The 19,011-nt window shown below is 35.3% G+C and overlaps 1 protein-coding gene across 1 annotated transcript; it reads left to right on the forward strand.

Moving 5' to 3' along the window:
* Nucleotides 1–3,119: 3,119 nt before the first annotated feature.
* Nucleotides 3,120–17,694, forward strand: cyldb (cylindromatosis (turban tumor syndrome), b). The gene is made up of 13 exons (XM_056468185.1): nucleotides 3,120–3,590; nucleotides 4,808–4,934; nucleotides 5,376–5,620; nucleotides 5,710–5,872; nucleotides 8,057–8,189; nucleotides 8,278–8,385; nucleotides 10,248–10,327; nucleotides 10,440–10,506; nucleotides 12,232–12,364; nucleotides 12,442–12,550; nucleotides 12,675–12,793; nucleotides 14,798–15,002; nucleotides 17,171–17,694. Exons 1-13 carry the CDS (start codon nucleotides 3,177–3,179, stop codon nucleotides 17,350–17,352), a joined length of 2,085 nt encoding a protein of 694 aa, XP_056324160.1. The 5' UTR covers nucleotides 3,120–3,176; the 3' UTR covers nucleotides 17,353–17,694.
* The last annotated feature ends 1,317 nt before the right edge of the window (nucleotides 17,695–19,011 follow it).

Raw genomic sequence — 19,011 nt, forward strand, 5'->3', positions numbered from 1 at the left:
TTTACGTTTATGTTTGTTTATGTTATGGACGTGCAAAAAAACAAAGATTAAGATACATTGCAATATTTTGTTATTATTATAATTATTATTACTATAATTGTTTTTAAGGATGTTACTTTTAAAATGAATGTAATGTCTCATTTTTATTGTTTTATGTTGCAAGGGTTTATTGGTGGGAAAAATAAAACACATTATTTAAATTATCAATTTTTCCTTTATGCCAAAAATTATTAGAATATCTATTAAAGCTTATAAAAAATGTTAAATATATAAACTTTTTGTACGTATTATGCATTGCTAAAAACTTAATTTTGATTATCTCATATTTACACTGTTAACACTTTCCTGCAGAATCTACAGTAACTTACAGGCAGCAGTTCTCCAGTAACTTACTGTAAAACAATTACAGTAAAAACACTGTATTTATTTACCATTTATCTCGCTGTATATGCATTTACAGTATTGTATATCTTTACTGTAAAATATACAGTTTCATTTTCACAGTGCAACTTTAAAATACAGTAACATGATGCATAACTGTCCTACAGTAAAATACAGTTCAAATTACAGTTAAATACTGTGTAATTTACAAAAATCATTTACAGTGTAGATTTACAGAGTTACATTTACAGTTTATTTACCTTCAGTTTTCAGAAGTTAAATCTCGGCCAAATATTGTCATATCCTACACAAAGAATCCTACAAACCATACACCAACTGAAAGTTTAATTATTAGATTTCAAAATATTTACAAATATGATTGGTTTTGTAACCCAGGGTCAGATATATGATGCAAAAAGCTACTATTCTATTCTATCTACTTCTACACTCACTGATCATTTTATTAGGTACACCTTACTAGTATCAGGTTGGACCCCCTTTTGCCTTAATAACTGGCTTAATCCTTCATGGCATAGATTCAACAAGGTACTGGAAATATTCCTCAGAGATTTTGGTCCTTATTGACATGATAGCATCACGCAGTTGCTGCAAATCGGCTACACATCCATGACGCAAATGTCCCGTTCCACCACATCCCAAAGGTGCTCTATTGGATTGGGTTCTGGTGACTGTGGAGGCCATTTGAATACAGTGAACTCATTTTCATGTTCAAGAAACCGGTGTGAGATGAGTCACGCTTTATGACATGAAGGGTTATTCTGCTGGAAGTAGCCATCAGAAGATGTGGTCATAAGGGGATGGACATGGTCAGCAACAATACTCAGGTAGGCTGTGGCGTTGAGACGATGCTCAAGAAAATATTCTCCACACCATTACACCACCACCACCTCCACCAGCATGAACCATTGATACAAGGCAAGATGGATCCATGCTTTTATGTTATTGATGCCAAATTCTGACCCTACCATCCGAATGTCGCAGCAGAAATTGAGACTCATCAGACGAGGCAATGTTTTTCCAATCATCTATTGTCCAATTTTGGTGAGCCTGTGCGAATTTTAGCCTCAGTTTCCTGTTCTTAGCTGACAGGAGTGGCACCCGCAGTGGTCTTCTGCTGCTGTAGCCCATCTGCCTCTAGGTTGCATGTGTAGTGTGTTCAGAGATGCTCTTCTGCATACCTTGGTTGCAACGAGTGGTTATTTAAGTTACTGTTGCCTTTCTATCAGCTCGAGCCATTCTTCTCTGACTTCTGGCATCAGCAAGGCATTTGCACCCACAGATCTGCCACTCACTGGATATTGTTTTATTTTTCAGACCATTCTCTGTAAACCCTAAAGATGGTTGTGCATGAAAATCCCAGTAGATCAACAGTTTCTGAAATATTCAGACCAGCCTGTCTGGCAAAAACAACCATGGCAAGTTCAAAGTAACTTAAATCACCTTTCTTCCCCATTCTGATGCTCGCTTCGAACAGCAGCAGATCATCTTGATCATGTCTACATGCCTAAATGCATTGAGTTGCTGCCATGTGATTGTCTGATAAGAAATTTACATTAACGATCAGTTGGATAGGTGTACCTTATAAAGTGGCCGGTAAGTGTATTACTTTCTTCATCTCTTCTGTGCTTCATCTCTTTTGTTTGTGTTCTACACAATAAACATGCAGGAACTTGTTCACCATTTGTAAATATCTGACTATAGTTAATACAGCTTGTATATTATGTTCATAGTACGTCCATCTGTAAATATTACCCATAGTTTTCTATAATTGCACTTATAACTCATACCTTTATCCTGCACTTGCTGCTATTGCACTCCTGGTTTAATAATTGAATCTGAACTAATCTTCTATAACAGGGGTAGGGAACTTATGGCTCGGGAGCCACATGTGGCTCTTTGACCAAAAATATGTGGCTCTCCAGCTGTTTTTCTTCAATAATATTTCAGATTAAAAAAAAAAAAATAGAACTGTTACTAGAAATCAGTTTCCTATTGAAAATACAATTACAATTCCCTTTATATTGTATTTTCTACAGCAAAAATGAATAAGCACTCTGTTTACAATAAAAGGATGTTTCAACCAATGCGCATATGTGGTGCTGTGGTTTAACTTGAATCGCGACAACAATAAAGGGCAAGTTATTCTTTTTACATTTCTATGGTAGTTTACATTTCTATTGTAACCTCACACACGTAAAGTCAAATATTCATGAGTGACATTGGCAAAAAGAAATCTGTAAATTGTCCTTTCTTTATACATTATGATGCATCATATTTGTTCATTTTTGAGTTGTGCATGGACATAAATAATGGTTTATAAATAAATAAAGGTTTTGTTATATATACACACACCCCATACGGCTCTTTAAAAAACGCATTTGATAAAAAAAATCTGAAATGGCTCTTTGCTGAAAAAAGGTTCCTGACCCCTGTTCAATAAAATATAATCACATTTTTCATATTTTATCACATTTATCATATTTATTATATGCACAAAAACTCCCAATCATCATTGTAAATGTGGAAAAATTACAACAATTATCACACATTATTAATAAAACACTGCACACAAATCATCTCTTTTGTTCTTTTTTTCTGTGACTGATGTACTTTGCACAGATGTAGATCTCTAGTCTCATATGACTTTTTGGCACACGTCACAAGAGGAATGTTGATGACATCACCGTCCATCCAGTTGATAAGTGACAGCTCTCACACTCTGCTGTCACTGATCTCCCGGCAGCTCTGTGTTCATCAAACACTCGTCATTCAACATGGAGCTCAATGAGCAGCGGTACTTCATCGTCCTGAGGAGAAACAAGAAAGGCCTGTCCCGCGGGACCATCGGGCGAGCAGACGCGGAGACAACAGAAGGAGAGCTGATTGGGATGGTTTATGGAGGAGGAGGCAGCACTAGGAGCAGCGGGACGGTAAAGAAACACGACACTTACCCGCTGTCGAGGCACCAGGCTGGGCTGCTGATGTTGGTGTGTCCCGCCAGCAGGAGGCTGGAGCTTCTGGGAAACCTCCAGCTGTTCTCTGCCATCTGTGAGCTGGCGCGGGATGATCTGGTGATGGTCAAACATAAGAAGAGCTTTCAGCCGTGCCTGGTCAAGAATCTGGTTCAAATAGGCAAGAAAGACAAACCGGGAGACTTGAAGGTGCTGGGCTTTGAGCTAGAGCTGGTGGTGAGGAAAGAACTTATTTTGATGGAAAAATGTTTACATTCATTAATGAAAAAGAATCCTGAAATGTTTGTAAAAAAAAGAAAAAAAGATAGTTCAGCCAAAAATGAAAATTCTGTCATCACTTATTCTCCCTATATGTGCTTCGTAAACAAATAAAAATATTTAAGAAAACTGGAAACTTGTTTCCATTGACTTCCATAGTAGATATTTCTGTTAGGTTTTCCTACTATGGATGTCAGTGGTTACAGGTTTTAAGCTTTCTTCATAATATTTTATCTTGTGTTCAACTGAAGAAAGAAATTCAAGTTCACTCAAATCACTCAAAGTGAGTACATTTTCATTTTTGGGTAAACTATCACAGGAAAAATCGTGATAGAAGTGAAGAATTACATGCAGTTGACTTTTTTGCATTGTAAACATTGTATATATATATATATATATATATATATATATATATATATATATATATATATATATATATATATATATATATAAATATATATATATATATATATATATATATTATTCAAGTAATTTATTTTATGGTCACATTTTTACTTTTATTACTCATATTAGTTTGGTTTAATTTATTTTACAAACAATAATGCATGTGTAGAAGGTCACTGGTTCGAGCCCTGGCTGGGTCAGTTGGCATTTCTGTGTGGAGTTTGCATGTTCTCCCCGTGTTCACATGGGTTTCCTCTGGGTGCTCCAGTTACCCCCACAAGTCCAAAAACATTCGCTATAGGTGAATTGGATAAGCTAAATTGTCCATAGTGTATGTGTGTAAATGAGAGTGTATGGGTGTTTCCCAGTGATGGGTTGCAGCTGGAAGTGCATCCGCTGCGTAAAACTAATGCTGAATAAGTTGGCGGTTCATTCCGCTGTGACGATCCCTGATTAATAAAGGGACTAAGCCAAAAAGAAAATGAATGAATAAATGAATGACTTTTACAGACAATTTTGCATATAGAGGAAACGTCTATACAGGAAACTTTACAGGAAATGTTTGCATCGAAATAAATACATGATCCATAACATGATATAAATAGAATTACATAACCAGTACATGCACTTTTCAACTCTGAAATATGTGTTAATCTGCCGCTCGATCACATTAACAGAATTCTTGAAATACAAAGGGAATAGTTGCATTATTGCAACTGACAGAACAGAATGCACTTGATCTCTTAAAATCTGTTGATTTTTTTACTCAGGAGACTGAGAATGAAATTTCTTTGAAGAAGACATCTCCTCTGCCCTTCTTCAGTGCGGCTGATATTCTGCAAGTGGCTCCTTCTGATTTAAACACCAGAATACCACTGAGAGATGCCATTGATTTAGGTCAGTACCTTTTTTGCCCATATTAAAAAACCCAAAACAGAAAAGATTCATATAAATCGTTTACTCCCCCACTGTTAGTTTCAAACCTGTTTGGGTTTTTTTTTTTGTTGAACAACAAATATATTTTGAAGAGTATTAGAAACCAGAATTGACTTCCATACATTTTTTTCTATGAAAATCAAAGTTCTACGTGTTCAACATTCTTCAAAATATCTACTTTTGTGTTCAACAAAAAAATAGAAACTTGAGGGTGAGTATATGCTGTGTAAATGTTAATTTGTGGGTGAACTCTCTCTTTAAGAGAGTGTGAGTTAATTAAATGACTAGAACGCGGAAAAGATTCTTATCTTAAACTGGAAAGACTATGAGCCATGAATGATGCAATGAATTAAGGAAAGAAGTCAAGTGATCATATATGATTGATGTGTTTTCCCCTTTTAGGTTTGAAGAGGAAAGCAGTTTCCCTCCTCAATTCATTGCCTGCTCTCAACTCACGCAATGCTAAAAAAGGAAGTGTTCTCTTAAAAAAGGATGCGTCCGAATCCATTCAGGCCTTGTCCCATTATTCTCTGGAGGTGGGCTCCATGGCAGAGGTCCTGTCTTTGAATGGACTGACCGTGTATGGGGTTATCAGATGGATTGGGGTTCCAGAAGGAAAGAAAAACTGCTGGGCAGGACTTGAGCTTGTGAGCAATGACTCTTTTTTCCCTCTCTTGTGTCTGTGTGGTGTTTTATGCATGCAAATTGTTAAAAAATGCCCCTCAAATTCTGTTAGGACACAGAGGCGACGACTTGTTCAGATGGGACATTGGGAACAAAGCGGTATTTTACCTGTGAGGTGAATAAAGCCTTGTTCGTGCCGCTGACCAACTGCAAACCAGACAGTAGATTTCTGTTAATTCCGGATGAGATGCTGAAACCACTCAATATTTCCTCAGGTGAGACCCATCTGCTTTATTTCATATCTCAGCAATTATGGGCTTAACCATCTGTTAAACATTGGAAGAAATATATATTTTTTTAAAACTACAAAGATTAAAGGAAATCAACATGAGAAAAGAACAAAAACAAATAAAGTCATAAACAAAAAAACAATAAATATAAATTCTCTTCAGTTTGCACATGCAGATACAGGAGACAGAAAATCCAATCTTATGCAAATTTTGCTGCAAATGTTGTAATTGTCATAATTACGAGATTCCAACTTTCATATCCTTGTAGAACGCATAATTACAGCTTGCAAACTGAGATTTTATTTTATTTGTTTTTTATCATGGTAATTATGGCATGCCATGGATGCAGCACAAAGCTAAAATCTGGGGAACTCTGACCTGCTATTTTGCAACCAATGGAACACATCCTGAAAAGTGAAACCAAAACATTTGATTGTGCCCTGGTGGCTGGCTGCAGAGTAGAAAGGAAACGTCACTCTTTACATGACTGATCATATTCTGCGCACAAATGTAAAGCTGCACAAAAGCCTGATTAAATTAGCTGTTAATTTAAAAATATTATATAAATTATGTTATTAATTAGTCATCTTTATATCATTCCAAATGCAATTTGTATTTATAAAGCGCATTTATTGTGTAGGGCCATACACCCAAAGCGCTTCACAATCATGAGGAGGGGGGCTCTCCACACCACCACCAGTGTGCAGCATCCACCTGGATGATGCGATGGCAGCCACAGGACAAAAGCACCAGTGCGGTCACCACACACCAGCTATTGGTGGAGTAGAGAGACAGTGATAGAGCCAATTCAGTGGATAGGGATGATTGGGAGGCCATGATGGGCAAGAACCGGTAAAGGAAATTTGGCCAGGACACAGGGGTTATACCCCTACTCTTTATGATAAGTGCCATAGGATTTTTAATGACCACAGAGAGTTAGGACCTCGGTTTAATGTCTCATTCGAAAGAAAGCGCTCACCGACAGTATGGTGTCCCCCTTCACTATACTGGGGCATTAGGACTCACACAGACCACAGGTTGAGCTCACCCTGCTGGCCTCAATAACACCACTTCTGGCAGCAACCTAGTTTTCCCATGTGGTCTCCCATTCAGGTACTGACCAGGCTCAGCTCTGTTTATCTTCAGTGAGTAACCGGTGATATGGATGTGGCTCAAATCCCTGAGATCTTTGTTTATCTTCTGAACACAAATTAAAGAAACATTCCACTTTTTTGGAAATTAATTTGACATCTCCCCTAGAGTTAAACAGTTGCGTTTTAGCATTTTTTTTATTCCATTCAGCCAATCTCAAGGTCTGGCAGGAGCCCTCTTAGCTTAACTTATGCATAGATCATTGAATCGGATTAGACCATTTGCAAAATTAAAACATTTCTATAATTTTCCCATTTAAAGCTTGACTTCTCTGTAGTTACATCATGTCCTAAGACTGACGGAAAATGAAAAGTTGCTAATTCCTAGGCAAAAATAGGACTGTTTCTTTAAGATATTTTAAATCTGAGAGCTCTCTCATCCTTAATAGACAACAAGGGTCCTGAGATGCTCAAAGTCCAGAAAAGGGAGGAAAAGTATTGTCAAAATCTTCCATGTGACTTTAGAATGGCCTGAAGACCACATGGGAAAACTAGGTTGCTGTTGGAAGTGGTGTTAGTGAGACCAGCAGGGGGTGCTCAACCTGGGGTCTGTGTGAGTCCCAATGCCCAAGTATATTGAAGAAGACACTGTACTGTCAGTGAGTGCAGTCTCTCAGATGAAACGTTAAACCGAGGTCCTGACTCACTGTGGTTATTAAAAATCCTATGGCACTTTTCGTAAAGATGTAAACCTGGTGTCCTGGCCATATTACCTCCATCGGCCCTTACCCATCATGGCCTTCCAATCATCCCCATTCACCGAATTGGCTCTATCACCGTCTTTCTACTCCACCAATAGCTGGTGTGTGGTGAGTGCGCTGGCGCTTTTGTACTGTGGCTGCCATCGCATCATCCAAGTGGATGCTGTATACTAGTGGTGATGTGGAGAGACATCCCCCCGCCCCCCATTATTGTGAAACGCTTTGGGTGTATGGGCATACACAATAAATGTGCTATATAAATTCATGTTACATTACATTACATTAAGATTATTTATGTATTTTTTCTTTCCCCTTAGCCACACTTATGGAGGATTTGGATGAAGACGTTCCTCCTGTTGCTGAGCAAGATGTTTTGTCTCATCTGGTCGGCAGAATGAAGGGGATCCAAGGTCACTTCAACTCCTGCTATCTAGATGCTACTCTGTTTAGGTAGGCATCTCAATAACCACTGTGTGTATCATATTTCATGTTGCGTTCATGTTGCATGATGCAATTTCTCTCTTCTGTCTTATTACAGTCTCTTCACGTCATCCATAGCTTTTGACAGAATTTTTAACAGATCAGCAGACAGCGAGAAAGGCGTTTCTCACATTTTAAGACGGGACATCGTGAACTGTTTACGCAGGTAGATGCTCTGAATAGCTTGGTGTGTGCGTATGATAGTTCATTATATCAAAGCTCATGTTTGTAGGGCAAACAACCCACATAGAAATCTGATATAAGGCATTAAATATATGACATATACTTGAAGCCAGAATTATTAGCCCTCCTGAATTATTAGCCCCCTGTATATTTTTCCCCAATTTCTGTTTAACAGAAAAAAACTAGTTTTTTTTCAACACATTTCTAAACATAATAGTTTTAATAACCTGATATTTTTTAAGATACTAATATTTAGCTTAAAGTGACATTTAAATGTTTAACTAGGTTAATTAGGTTAATCAGGCAAGTTAGGGTATTTAGGCAAATCATTGTATAACGATGGTTTGTTCTGTAGACTATCGTAAAAAAATATAGCTAAATAAAAGGGCTAATAATTTTGACCTTAAAATGGTTTTAAATTTTTTTTACTGCTTTTATTCTAGCCGAAATAAAACAAATAAGACTTTCTCTAGAGGAAAAAAATATTATCAGACATACTGTGAAAATTTCCTTGCTCTGTTAAACATAATTTGAGAAACGTGAAAAAGAATTCACAGGTGGGCTAAAAGTTCGACTTCAACTGTACAAGTTCATATTAAGATTTTACATATATATAAGAAACATCGTATATGGAACATATATTTTGAAATATTGCAAAAATGACTGCTTATATATACAGTGGGTAACTAAGTATTGAACACGTCACCCATTTTTCCAAGAAAAAATATTTCTAAAGGTGCCGTTGACTTGAAATTTTCCTCAGATGTTGGTAACAACCAAGAAAATCCATATAAAAAGAAAACAAATCAAATTAGTTTATTAATTAAGGTATGCATGATTAAATGAAATGTCACAAGAATATAGAAATCATGAGGAAAGCAAGGTGTAGAAAGGCAGTGAAAGACAGCAGCTGAAATCTCTCAGTAGATATTCAGCAACCTTCTGTCCTTCGTCATTGTAAATGCTTATTATCTGCTTCAGTCCATCATCCACATTAGCAGAATGATGAAGATGATACCAGAGTGGACATTTCAGCAAGACAATGATCCAAAACACAGCCAAAAAAACTCTCAAATGGTTTCAGAGAAAGAAAATCAAGCTGTAGAATGGCCCAGCCAATCACCTGACTTGAATCCAATATAAAATACATAATAAAGATCAGATTTGATAGACAGGACACACAAAACCATCAAGATATTTACACCCTGTTGAAGACTTCATTCTCCGTATGAGAATGAGCTGCCATCACCAAAGAACCCTTTCATATAAAGTATTAAATATGCTTCAGTAGTTCGGTACTTTCTCTTTGTGTAATTTCATTGTTATTAAACATACTCATTTTACACATTGAATATACACATTCAGAATTTTATTTTGATTAATTTTTATGTTTGTATTGTTTGGATTTTTACCAAAATCTGGTTCAACTCTATGTCAACAGATCGTTTTGGAATATTATTCCCAGGAAAAAACATGACGTGTTCAATACTTATTTTCCCTGCTGTATTTTCCAACCATTGGAATTACAAACATGTACATATATGTTCAAATATATTAGATTTAATTGTATGTGTTCATATTTGGCTTATATAGAATATGTTTGCAATTTCAATGGTTGAAAAAAATATACCATATATAAGCGGCCATTTTTGCAATGTTTTGAAATATATGTTGCAAATATGACATATTTTGTATATGTAAAATTCAAATATGAACTTGTTTGCCTTATATATGTAATTTGCATATATTTTCATTTAGCAAATTTCTGTATGAAACTCTTTGTGTGAATATATTTGGTGTTTATAGACACAGATGATTTAATACAATCTCTGTTTCTCTCCACAGATCAGGCTTTGTTCCAGCTGAGAATGTGATGAAGTTTCGTGAACAACTGGGCTGCAAATCTTTTGCTTCAGAGGAGAAAGGTATTACTCGCCCTATAGTGGTCATTTACTTTTTTGATGCAGACCTGCAGGTTTTTCATCTGTGGCTTAAAGGGAATATTACCCTAAAACTTTTTACTGCTACTTCCTTCAGATCCAGAGGAGTTCATCACTTTACTGCTACAGCATGTGTTACACATAGAGCCTTTGCTCAAAATCAGGTATGTATCATTGCCAATAGTATTTGGGTGCAGCCTTGATGATGCAAGATGAGACTGCATATCTCAGTGATGCAATGTCAGACACAATGTACTCAATGAAACTAGTGATGTCACTGTGATTGGGTAGGGTTAGGGGTGGGGTTAGGTGAGAGCACTCAAAAGCATTGGATGCAGTTCAGATTGCACTGCACCAGGTCTGCATCCAGACCCCTCTGATCATTGCAATCTGTTTGCACATTTTATTATAATATGTATGGCAAAAAATAAATATACAGTTGAAGTCAGAATTATTAGCCCCCCGTTTATTTTTTTCCCCAATTTCTGTTTAACGGAGAGATGATTTTTTCAACACATTTCTAAACTTAATAGTTTTAATAATTCATTTCTAATAACTGATTTATTTTATCTTTGCCATGATGACTATAAATAATATTTGACTAGATATTTTTCTACAGCTTAAAGTGACATTTAAAGGCTTAACTAGGTTAATTAGGTTAACTAGGCAGCTTAGGGTAATTAGGCAAGTTATTGCATAATGATGGTTTGTTCTGTAGACTATCGAAAAAAATAGCTTAAAGGGGCTAATAATTTTGACCTTAAAATGGTTTTTAAAAATTCAAAACTGCTTTTATTCTAGCCAAAATAAAACAAATAAGACTTTCTCCAAAAGAAAAAATATTATCAGACATACTGTGAACATTTCCTTGCTCTGTTAAACATCATTTGGGAAATATTTAAAAAAATGTAATAAATATTAAAATATAAAAAAAATAAATAAAAATCAAAGGGGAGCTAATAATTCTGACTTCAACTGTATGTACAAAAACATGCATAAACATGTATAAAACAGATTTCCAAAATTAATCACATTAATAAAATGTAGTAAAAACGTTTTTTTTTTTTTTTTTTTTGGAAAAAAATATTAATTAAAAAACAAATAAAAACAGAAAATATTTAGATATAATTAACATATACATATATGTTTATAAAAATGTTTTTTTTTTATTAAAAACTGCTTTTATTCTAGCTGAAATAGGAGTAGTAGGTAGTAGGTAGTGCTGTCGCCTCACAGCAAGAAGGTCGCTTGTTCGAGCCTCGGCTGGGTCAGTTGGCATTTCTGTGTGGAGTTTGCATGTTCTCCCTGCGCTCGCGTGGGTTTCCTCCGAGTGCTCCGGTTTCCCCCACAGTCCAAAGACATGCAGTACAGGTTAATTGGGAAGGCTAACTTGTCCGTAGTGTATGAGTGTGAGTGGGTGTGTATGGATGTTTCCAAGAGATGGGTTGCGGCTGGAAGGGCATCTGCTGCATAAAACATATGCTGGATAAGTTGGTGGTTCATTCCGTTGTGGCGACCCCAGATTAATAAAGGGACTAAGCAGAAAAGAAAATTAATGAACGTTAAACATCATTTGGGAAATATTTTTAAAAGAAAAAAAAAATTAAAAAGAGTGCTAATAATTCTGATTTCAACTGTATTACAATGATTTCTAAAGGATCATGTGACCCTGAAAAATGCAGTAATTTACATGTTAAAATATATTAAAATAGAAAACATTTTTAGCAATTCACAGTATGCAATTTCAGTGTGTTTTTATCAAATAATCACAGTTTTGAAGAGTTTAAGAGACTTATTTTTTTTAAATGTACCAACCTTTGAAAGTACCATACATTTTGTGTAAACAAGCATTAACCGCACATCTGAACACCTGTTTTTACTTTTTTTAGGTCACAAGGAGAGTTTCCACAGGAAGCTTTTATGCATCAGATCATTGTAGAGAAGAATCAGGTCGCAGCCGTGCCTTCAGTTCAACAGCTGCTTGAGATGTCTTTTGTAACAAGTGATCTAAAGTTTGAAGAGGTTTGTTCATTACTTACGTATTTAGCATGCGTTTCCGAACAAAAGTATTCATTATTTATCAAACCTTTTCATTTTAGATTCCATCCTGCCTTATAGTTCAGATGCCACGATTTGGAAAGAAGTTCAAGATGTTCCCTAAAATCATTCCCTCAACAGATCTGGACATCACAGACATATTGCATTGTTGTGAGTGTGTAACAAACATGCTTGTAAATGAAATCTGCTCCTGATAATGTTTGTTTTGTGGAATCAGATATTGGAGTGTTGCAGGTTGCAGTACCTCTTATGCTTCTTCTGTTTTCTCTGTCAGCTCCTCGGGAGTGTTTTCTGTGTGGTCATCTGGCTGAATATGAGTGCGTGCAATGCCTGATGGACCGGAAGCTTCAGCCAGGCAAAATTAAGCAGTATTGCTCCACCTGCAACACACAGGTAGTGCACCTGAAGCAAAATCCAATGGAATTTGTATTCTTATGAAATAATATAATAATAATTTTATATAGAAATCTGATACATGGAAATACACTAGCAGTCAAACGTTTGGGGTCAGTAGGATTTTTAATGTTTTAAAATACGCTTCTCCTGCTCACCAAGGCTGCATTTATTTCATCAAAAATACAGAACAAATTGTCAAATTGTGAAATGTTATTGCACTATAAAATGTTCAAAAGTTGTTTCATTTAATTTTAATGATAAATTAATAAATAATTTAATTTAGTTATTTATTCAAGTGGGGCGTCACAGTGGTGCAGTGAGTAGCACGATTGCCTCACAGCAAGAAGGTCGCTGGTTTGAGCCTTGGCTGGGTCAGTTGGCATTTCTGTGTGGAGTTTGCATGTTCTCCCCATGTTCACTTGGGTTTCCTCCGGGTGCTCCGGTTTCCCCCACAGTTCAAAGACATGTGGTATGGGTAAATTGGTTAGGCAAATTGAGTAGTAAATTGTCCGTAGTGTATGTGTTTGAATGAGTGTGTATGGATGTTTCCCAGTGTTGGGTTGTGGCTGGAAGGGCATCTACTGCGTAAAACATATGCTGTATAAGTTGGTGGTTCATTCCGCTGTGGCGACCCCAGATTAATAATGGGACTAAGCCGAAAAGAAAATGAATGAATGGATGAATTTATTCCAGTGATTTTAGTGATGTATCTTCAGCTTCATTGATCCAGTCTTTAGAGTCACATGATCCTTCAGAAATCACTCTAATGTTTATAATTATTATTATTACTATTATTAATACTATTATTAATGGTAATAGTAGTAAAATCAATAATGACTGGAGTAATAATTTCATTTAAGACTACATACAATGATTAATAAATAAATATTTAATAAATAAGTATTTACCAATTAACAATTGTTTTTACATTTAATAAATGCCGCCTTTATGAACAGAGTATTTTTTATTTAAAAAAAACATTTTAAAAAATGAATAAAAATGATCCCAAACTGACCAGTAGTGTATATGAAAATTACATTAATTACATAGAAGGTTATATTCAATTTCACATACAGTTGAAGTACAGAGAATTATTAGCCCCCCTGAATTATTAGCCCTCCTGTTTTTTTCCCCCCGCTATTTCTGGTTTAACGGAGAGAAGATTTTTCAACACATTTCTAAACATAATAGTCTTAATAACTTATTTCAGATAATAATATTTGACTAGATATTTTTCAAGACACTTCTATACAGCTTAAAGTGACATTTAAATGCTTAACTAGGATAATTAGGTTAACTAGGCAGGTTAGGGTAATTAGGCAAGTTATTGTATAACGATGGATTGTTCTGTAGACTATCAGAAAAAAAATTGCTTAAAGGGGCTAATAATTTGGACCTTAAAATGTTTTTTAGAAAATCAGAAACGGCTTTTATTCTAGCCAAAATAAAACAAATAAGACTTTCTCCAGAAGAAAAAATATTATCGGACATACTGTAAAAATTTCCTTGCTTTGTTAAACACAATTTGGGAAATAGTTAAAAAAGAAAAAAAATCGAAAAATCCTCTGAGTAACATTTACTCAGTTCAGAGAGTATTTGGTCCCTCTTTAAATAAGGGCAAACAGAGTGGTAATGAGTAAAGCTGCTGTTTGTGGAGTTGCTTAATGATCGAGTTGATCCTCTGCTGAGATTTTGAGAGATTCAATGTATTATATTTCAGCTGATTTCATCTAAGGCTGTGACTGAAGTCTGCTGTAGTTTTGGTTTCTCTTCTGTATTTCTGTTTATTAACAGCAGGTGTTCATCATCAGTGCTCAATCATCACCTAATTAATCCTTTCATTGTCTCATTACTTTGAATAACTTTAACGCAATTTAGAGAGGGACCAAATACTATCTAAACTGAGTACATTTTATTGTTTGGATTTTGCTGTGTATGTGTATGTATGTATTGCTTTTTAATCCCTAAACTTAAACATTTTTTCTGTCTTGCCTTCTTCAGGTTCACAATCATCCCTCCCGACAGGAACACACTCCTCAGAAACTTACACTTCCAGATTGTCCTCCAGAAGATGCACCTGTTCAAAGGCACCAGATGCAGCTCTTTGCAGTTCTGTGTATAAACACCAGCCATTATGTGTCTTTTGTCAAATACGGGCCTGATCCACGATCCTGGATCTTCTTTGACAGCATGGCTGATCGATGCGGTAAGATCTAACGTCTTTAAAATGTGCATTTTTGTTCAGAATTTCGTAATTACGTTTTGACGTAATTTCAACAACACCTATATTGACCGAGTTCATGTGTGAGGGAATTATTCATTCATTCATTAATTTTTTTTTTGGCTTAGTCCCTTTATTAATCTGGGGTCGCCACAGCGGAACGAACCGCCAACTTATCCAGCATATGTTTTACACTGCAACCCATCACTAGACAACACCCATATACACATATACACTACAGACAATTTAGCTCACCCAATTCACCTGTACCACATGTCTTTGTACTTGTGGGGGAAACCGGAGCACCCGGAGCAAACCCACGCGAACACAGGGAGAACATGCAAACTCCACACAGAAATGCCAACTGACCCAGCCAAGGCTCGAACTAGCGACCTTCTTGCTGTGAGGCGATCGTTCTACTCACTGCGCTACCGTGACACCCTGTGTGAGGGAATTAAGAGATATGATCTGCAATTAATATTTATCGCTTAATACAAGGATGAAATTTTCTAGTGCTCATGCGTTGAGTGCCCTTTTTCATGCAAGCTATCAAATGAAGTACATTTTGAAACGCTCTACATTAAAAAAAATCAAAGTATACTTCACACTTAAGAAAAAGATTGTTATTTACAAAAATGAAATAAAATGCCAAATAAAAAGCTTAATGGTGTTTTTTATTAGCGTATAATCCCTGAATTATTTAAAGGAAAGGTTCAGCCGAAAATGAAAATTACATCATCATTTACTTAACTTGTATGTACTCTTGGGGATGTTTTCATCCACTCTGGGGTGATTTTGAGTCTTAATTTGGCCATAACTTTTTCTGTGTTTCAGCTAGCAGAATAATTGTTGGTGACAAATCTTATTTTGCCACATATTTTGAGAAAATACTTTTAATTTTTAAAAAAAACTCAAGGATACTCAAGGATTATGTTTGGGATGAAAACATCCACTAAATTAAACTGCTGTAAAAATGCATCAGATACAAATGTTTTACATTTTGCATAACTTTGTTAATCAGCCTCAGTCCTGTTCCAAAACTACTAAATTGCTTAGTAACATTACAGGATTTTTACTCTTTAATTGCCAAATTCATAAATGATGTCACTGATTTGGTGAAAAAAAACACACAAAATGACGTATTTTCAAAATAAAAAGTATCTGTGGCCTGGATTTCTTTTTACCTTTTATCAAAGTCTTGGACATGTGAAACAACATTGCCTTTGATGCATTGTTTTTGATTCATTTTCTTTTTCTCTCTTTCTCTAATTTACTGTTAGTGGCTGTTCTTGCCCCATTGACTTCCATTATAACCACATTTTTTGATTACAAAACCATGACACCATATAATCATGCATTTTTGGTAAAATTTTGTCATTTTTATTGTTGATCATCAGTTGGAACCATTAACCCTTTAGATAGGCCTGTGCAAAAAAAATCTTAGTTTCTGGATTTTATATGGAGTATAACAGCAAATTAAAGTGTGTGTATGTGTGTCTGTGAGTGTGTGAGAGTGTGAGAGTGACCTTTACGCACTTACCTTGATGTGTCTGAGAAAATCAAATACGCAGATCAGCTCTCAGATCTACATGGAGTAAATAAAAACAAAGACTGTATTTATGCACCATCAAATGTGGTTATAATGGAAGTCAATGGAGAATAAACAGCCACCAACAGTAAATTAGAGAGAAAAAAAATGAAAATCTAATAATGCATCAAAGCCAGTGTTGTTTCTAATCGTTTACATGTCTAAGACTGTGATAAAAGGTTAAAAAAATCCAGTTCACAGTAAATGTTTTCATCCCTAACATAACAAAAGGGTAGTAAATTTAAACAGTGCACAAGGGTTAAACCTTTGAGTTTCTTGAGTTTTGAACACAAAGGAAGATATTTTGAAGAATGCTGGTTCCTATCGGTATTTTTCAAAATATCTACTTTTGTGTTCAACAGAAGGAAGAAGTTCAAAGGGGGTTGGAACAAGATAAAATTAAAGCAGAGTTGTCATTTTTGGGTGAACTGTCCCTTTAAATTTATTATATTTAAACAATCAGCATTGAGATTTCACAAACCTTTCTGAAAATCCTTCATTTTATTCTTTTTGCATAAGATAATGTTTTATTTATTTATCATGTTTTTTTTTTTTGTATTCTTAGGTGATGACAACAAAGGCTACAGCGTTCCTGTGATCAGGTCTTGTCCTGAGGTAGGAGATTTTCTGTCACAGTCTGAAGAGGAGATCAGCTCAGCAGATCTGAGTCAGTGCAGTGAGGCGGTGCGCAGACTGATGGCTGATTCATACATGTGTCTCTATCAGACAACAGACTGTCAACAATAATCACACACACATTTCTGATGCCCATACTGTAACTCTCTGTCATTACATCATGAAGGTTGACACAAATGAATGGAGTGCTCAGACGCTCTGTTCTTATGATTTCTAATGGAAGTTTATGTCTGCTTGAAAGTGCCCAGATTTAAATGGACATTTAATCAAGCACAAGTATGAGTTTGGACACAAGCAACATTTACTATATTTTGATATGAGAAATAGTTCCAGTATATCATATGAGGTTTTTGTGTGTCATTTTTGTATTAGATTATTTATTTTGTATGTTATAGTCTATTCAAATTCTATATTATATTTTATTGAAGATTATTAAAGTTAAATCATCATAAATTTGTGTCTGTTATGTTTCATGTCTGAGAAAATGTCTTTAAAGAAGTATGGCCAAGATTTTGGAATTCATAGAATGGGAGGGATTTATTATGAAGTAGAACAGATATTACATGTCGTGTGGCCTGGTTAAAAAAAAACAGGGTGATTGTGCCCTCTAATGGAAAACTCATATCATTGACCTAATAACGATGTTTACAAAACAGACTTGATTACCAGGTTTTAAACTAACATCTGAATCACAAATGAGTCGTTTTGTTGAATTGATTCTTTTCAGTGAAATGATTCTGAATCATAAACCTGGTGGTACTTACTGCTCATATGAAAGCTTTGGGATTCAGATGACTACGGCTAATTTAAAATTAAGAAAGAAAGAAAGAAAGAAAGAAAGAAAGAAAGAAAGAAAGAAAGAAAGAAAGAAAGAAAGAAAGAAAGAAAGAAAGAAAGAAAGAAAGAAAGAAAGAAAGAAAGAAAGAAAGAAAGAAAAAGAAAGGTACAAATAACACCAGTTTGTTTAGCTCACTTAGTCACCCTAGAATTATAAGGTTCTGTCTGTTTCTAAATGATTTTGAGATATTTAGCTTTAAAGTTTTTGCATTCCATATAGTAAACAATATGTGTATAGTAGTTCTCTTTCATACATTAACATGACAGAGAGCCTAAATGTACTCTAAATGTAAATGATCAAAATTCTCTTAAATTTGCAAATTAGGGTAAAAAAAAACCGAGCAAATGCAGACAGAACCTTCTAATTCTAAAGTCATTTTCCTTTTGGAATTATACTGTTATCTGGCTGATCATTAGATAAAGCATTCCTTTTCAAGAAATACAATCAGTCTGCTTAATTTAATAATAAAAAAAAAAAATTGGTGTTGTAACATGTTTATGCTTGAGAAAGTTCAATTTTTGCTTTATTTAATATATTATAATATATTTTTCTTGTTCAAATTAAGCATACAAGGCTGTGCTAAATATGTTTTATGTAATTAATATGGTAATGGTTATTGAATTATATATGAATTATTGAATTATATTGATTTATCAAGCCCTTCAAGGCTTAATATAAAATTTAAAGACTTTAAGTGAAAACATTCATTCATTCATTTTCTTTTCGGCTTAGTCCCTTAATAATCTGGGGTCGCCACAGCGGAATGAACCGCCAACTTATCTAGCATATGTTTTACACAGCAGATGCCCTTCCAGCTGCAACCCATCACTGGGAAACATCCATACAGACTCATTCACATACATACATTATGGACAATTTGGCCTACCCAATTCACCTATGCATGTCTTTGGACTGTGGGGGAAAACCGGAGC

The sequence above is a fragment of the Danio aesculapii genome, chromosome 11 (assembly GCF_903798145.1).
Source record: "Danio aesculapii chromosome 11, fDanAes4.1, whole genome shotgun sequence".
Taxonomy (NCBI): Eukaryota; Metazoa; Chordata; class Actinopteri; order Cypriniformes; family Danionidae; genus Danio; species Danio aesculapii.

What these genes read in the sequence shown, in the direction of transcription:
- cyldb (XM_056468185.1), top strand. Translation starts at nt 3,177, where the DNA reads ATGGAGCTCAATGAGCAGCGGTACTTCATCGTCCTGAGGAGAAACAAG. An exon ending in GCTTTGAGCTAGAGCTGGTG is followed by an intron (nt 3,591 to 4,807) that starts GTGAGGAAAGAA and finishes TTTTTTACTCAG; the next exon opens with GAGACTGAGAATGAAATTTC. An exon ending in CAGCATGGCTGATCGATGCG is followed by an intron (nt 15,003 to 17,170) that starts GTAAGATCTAAC and finishes TTGTATTCTTAG; the next exon opens with GTGATGACAACAAAGGCTAC.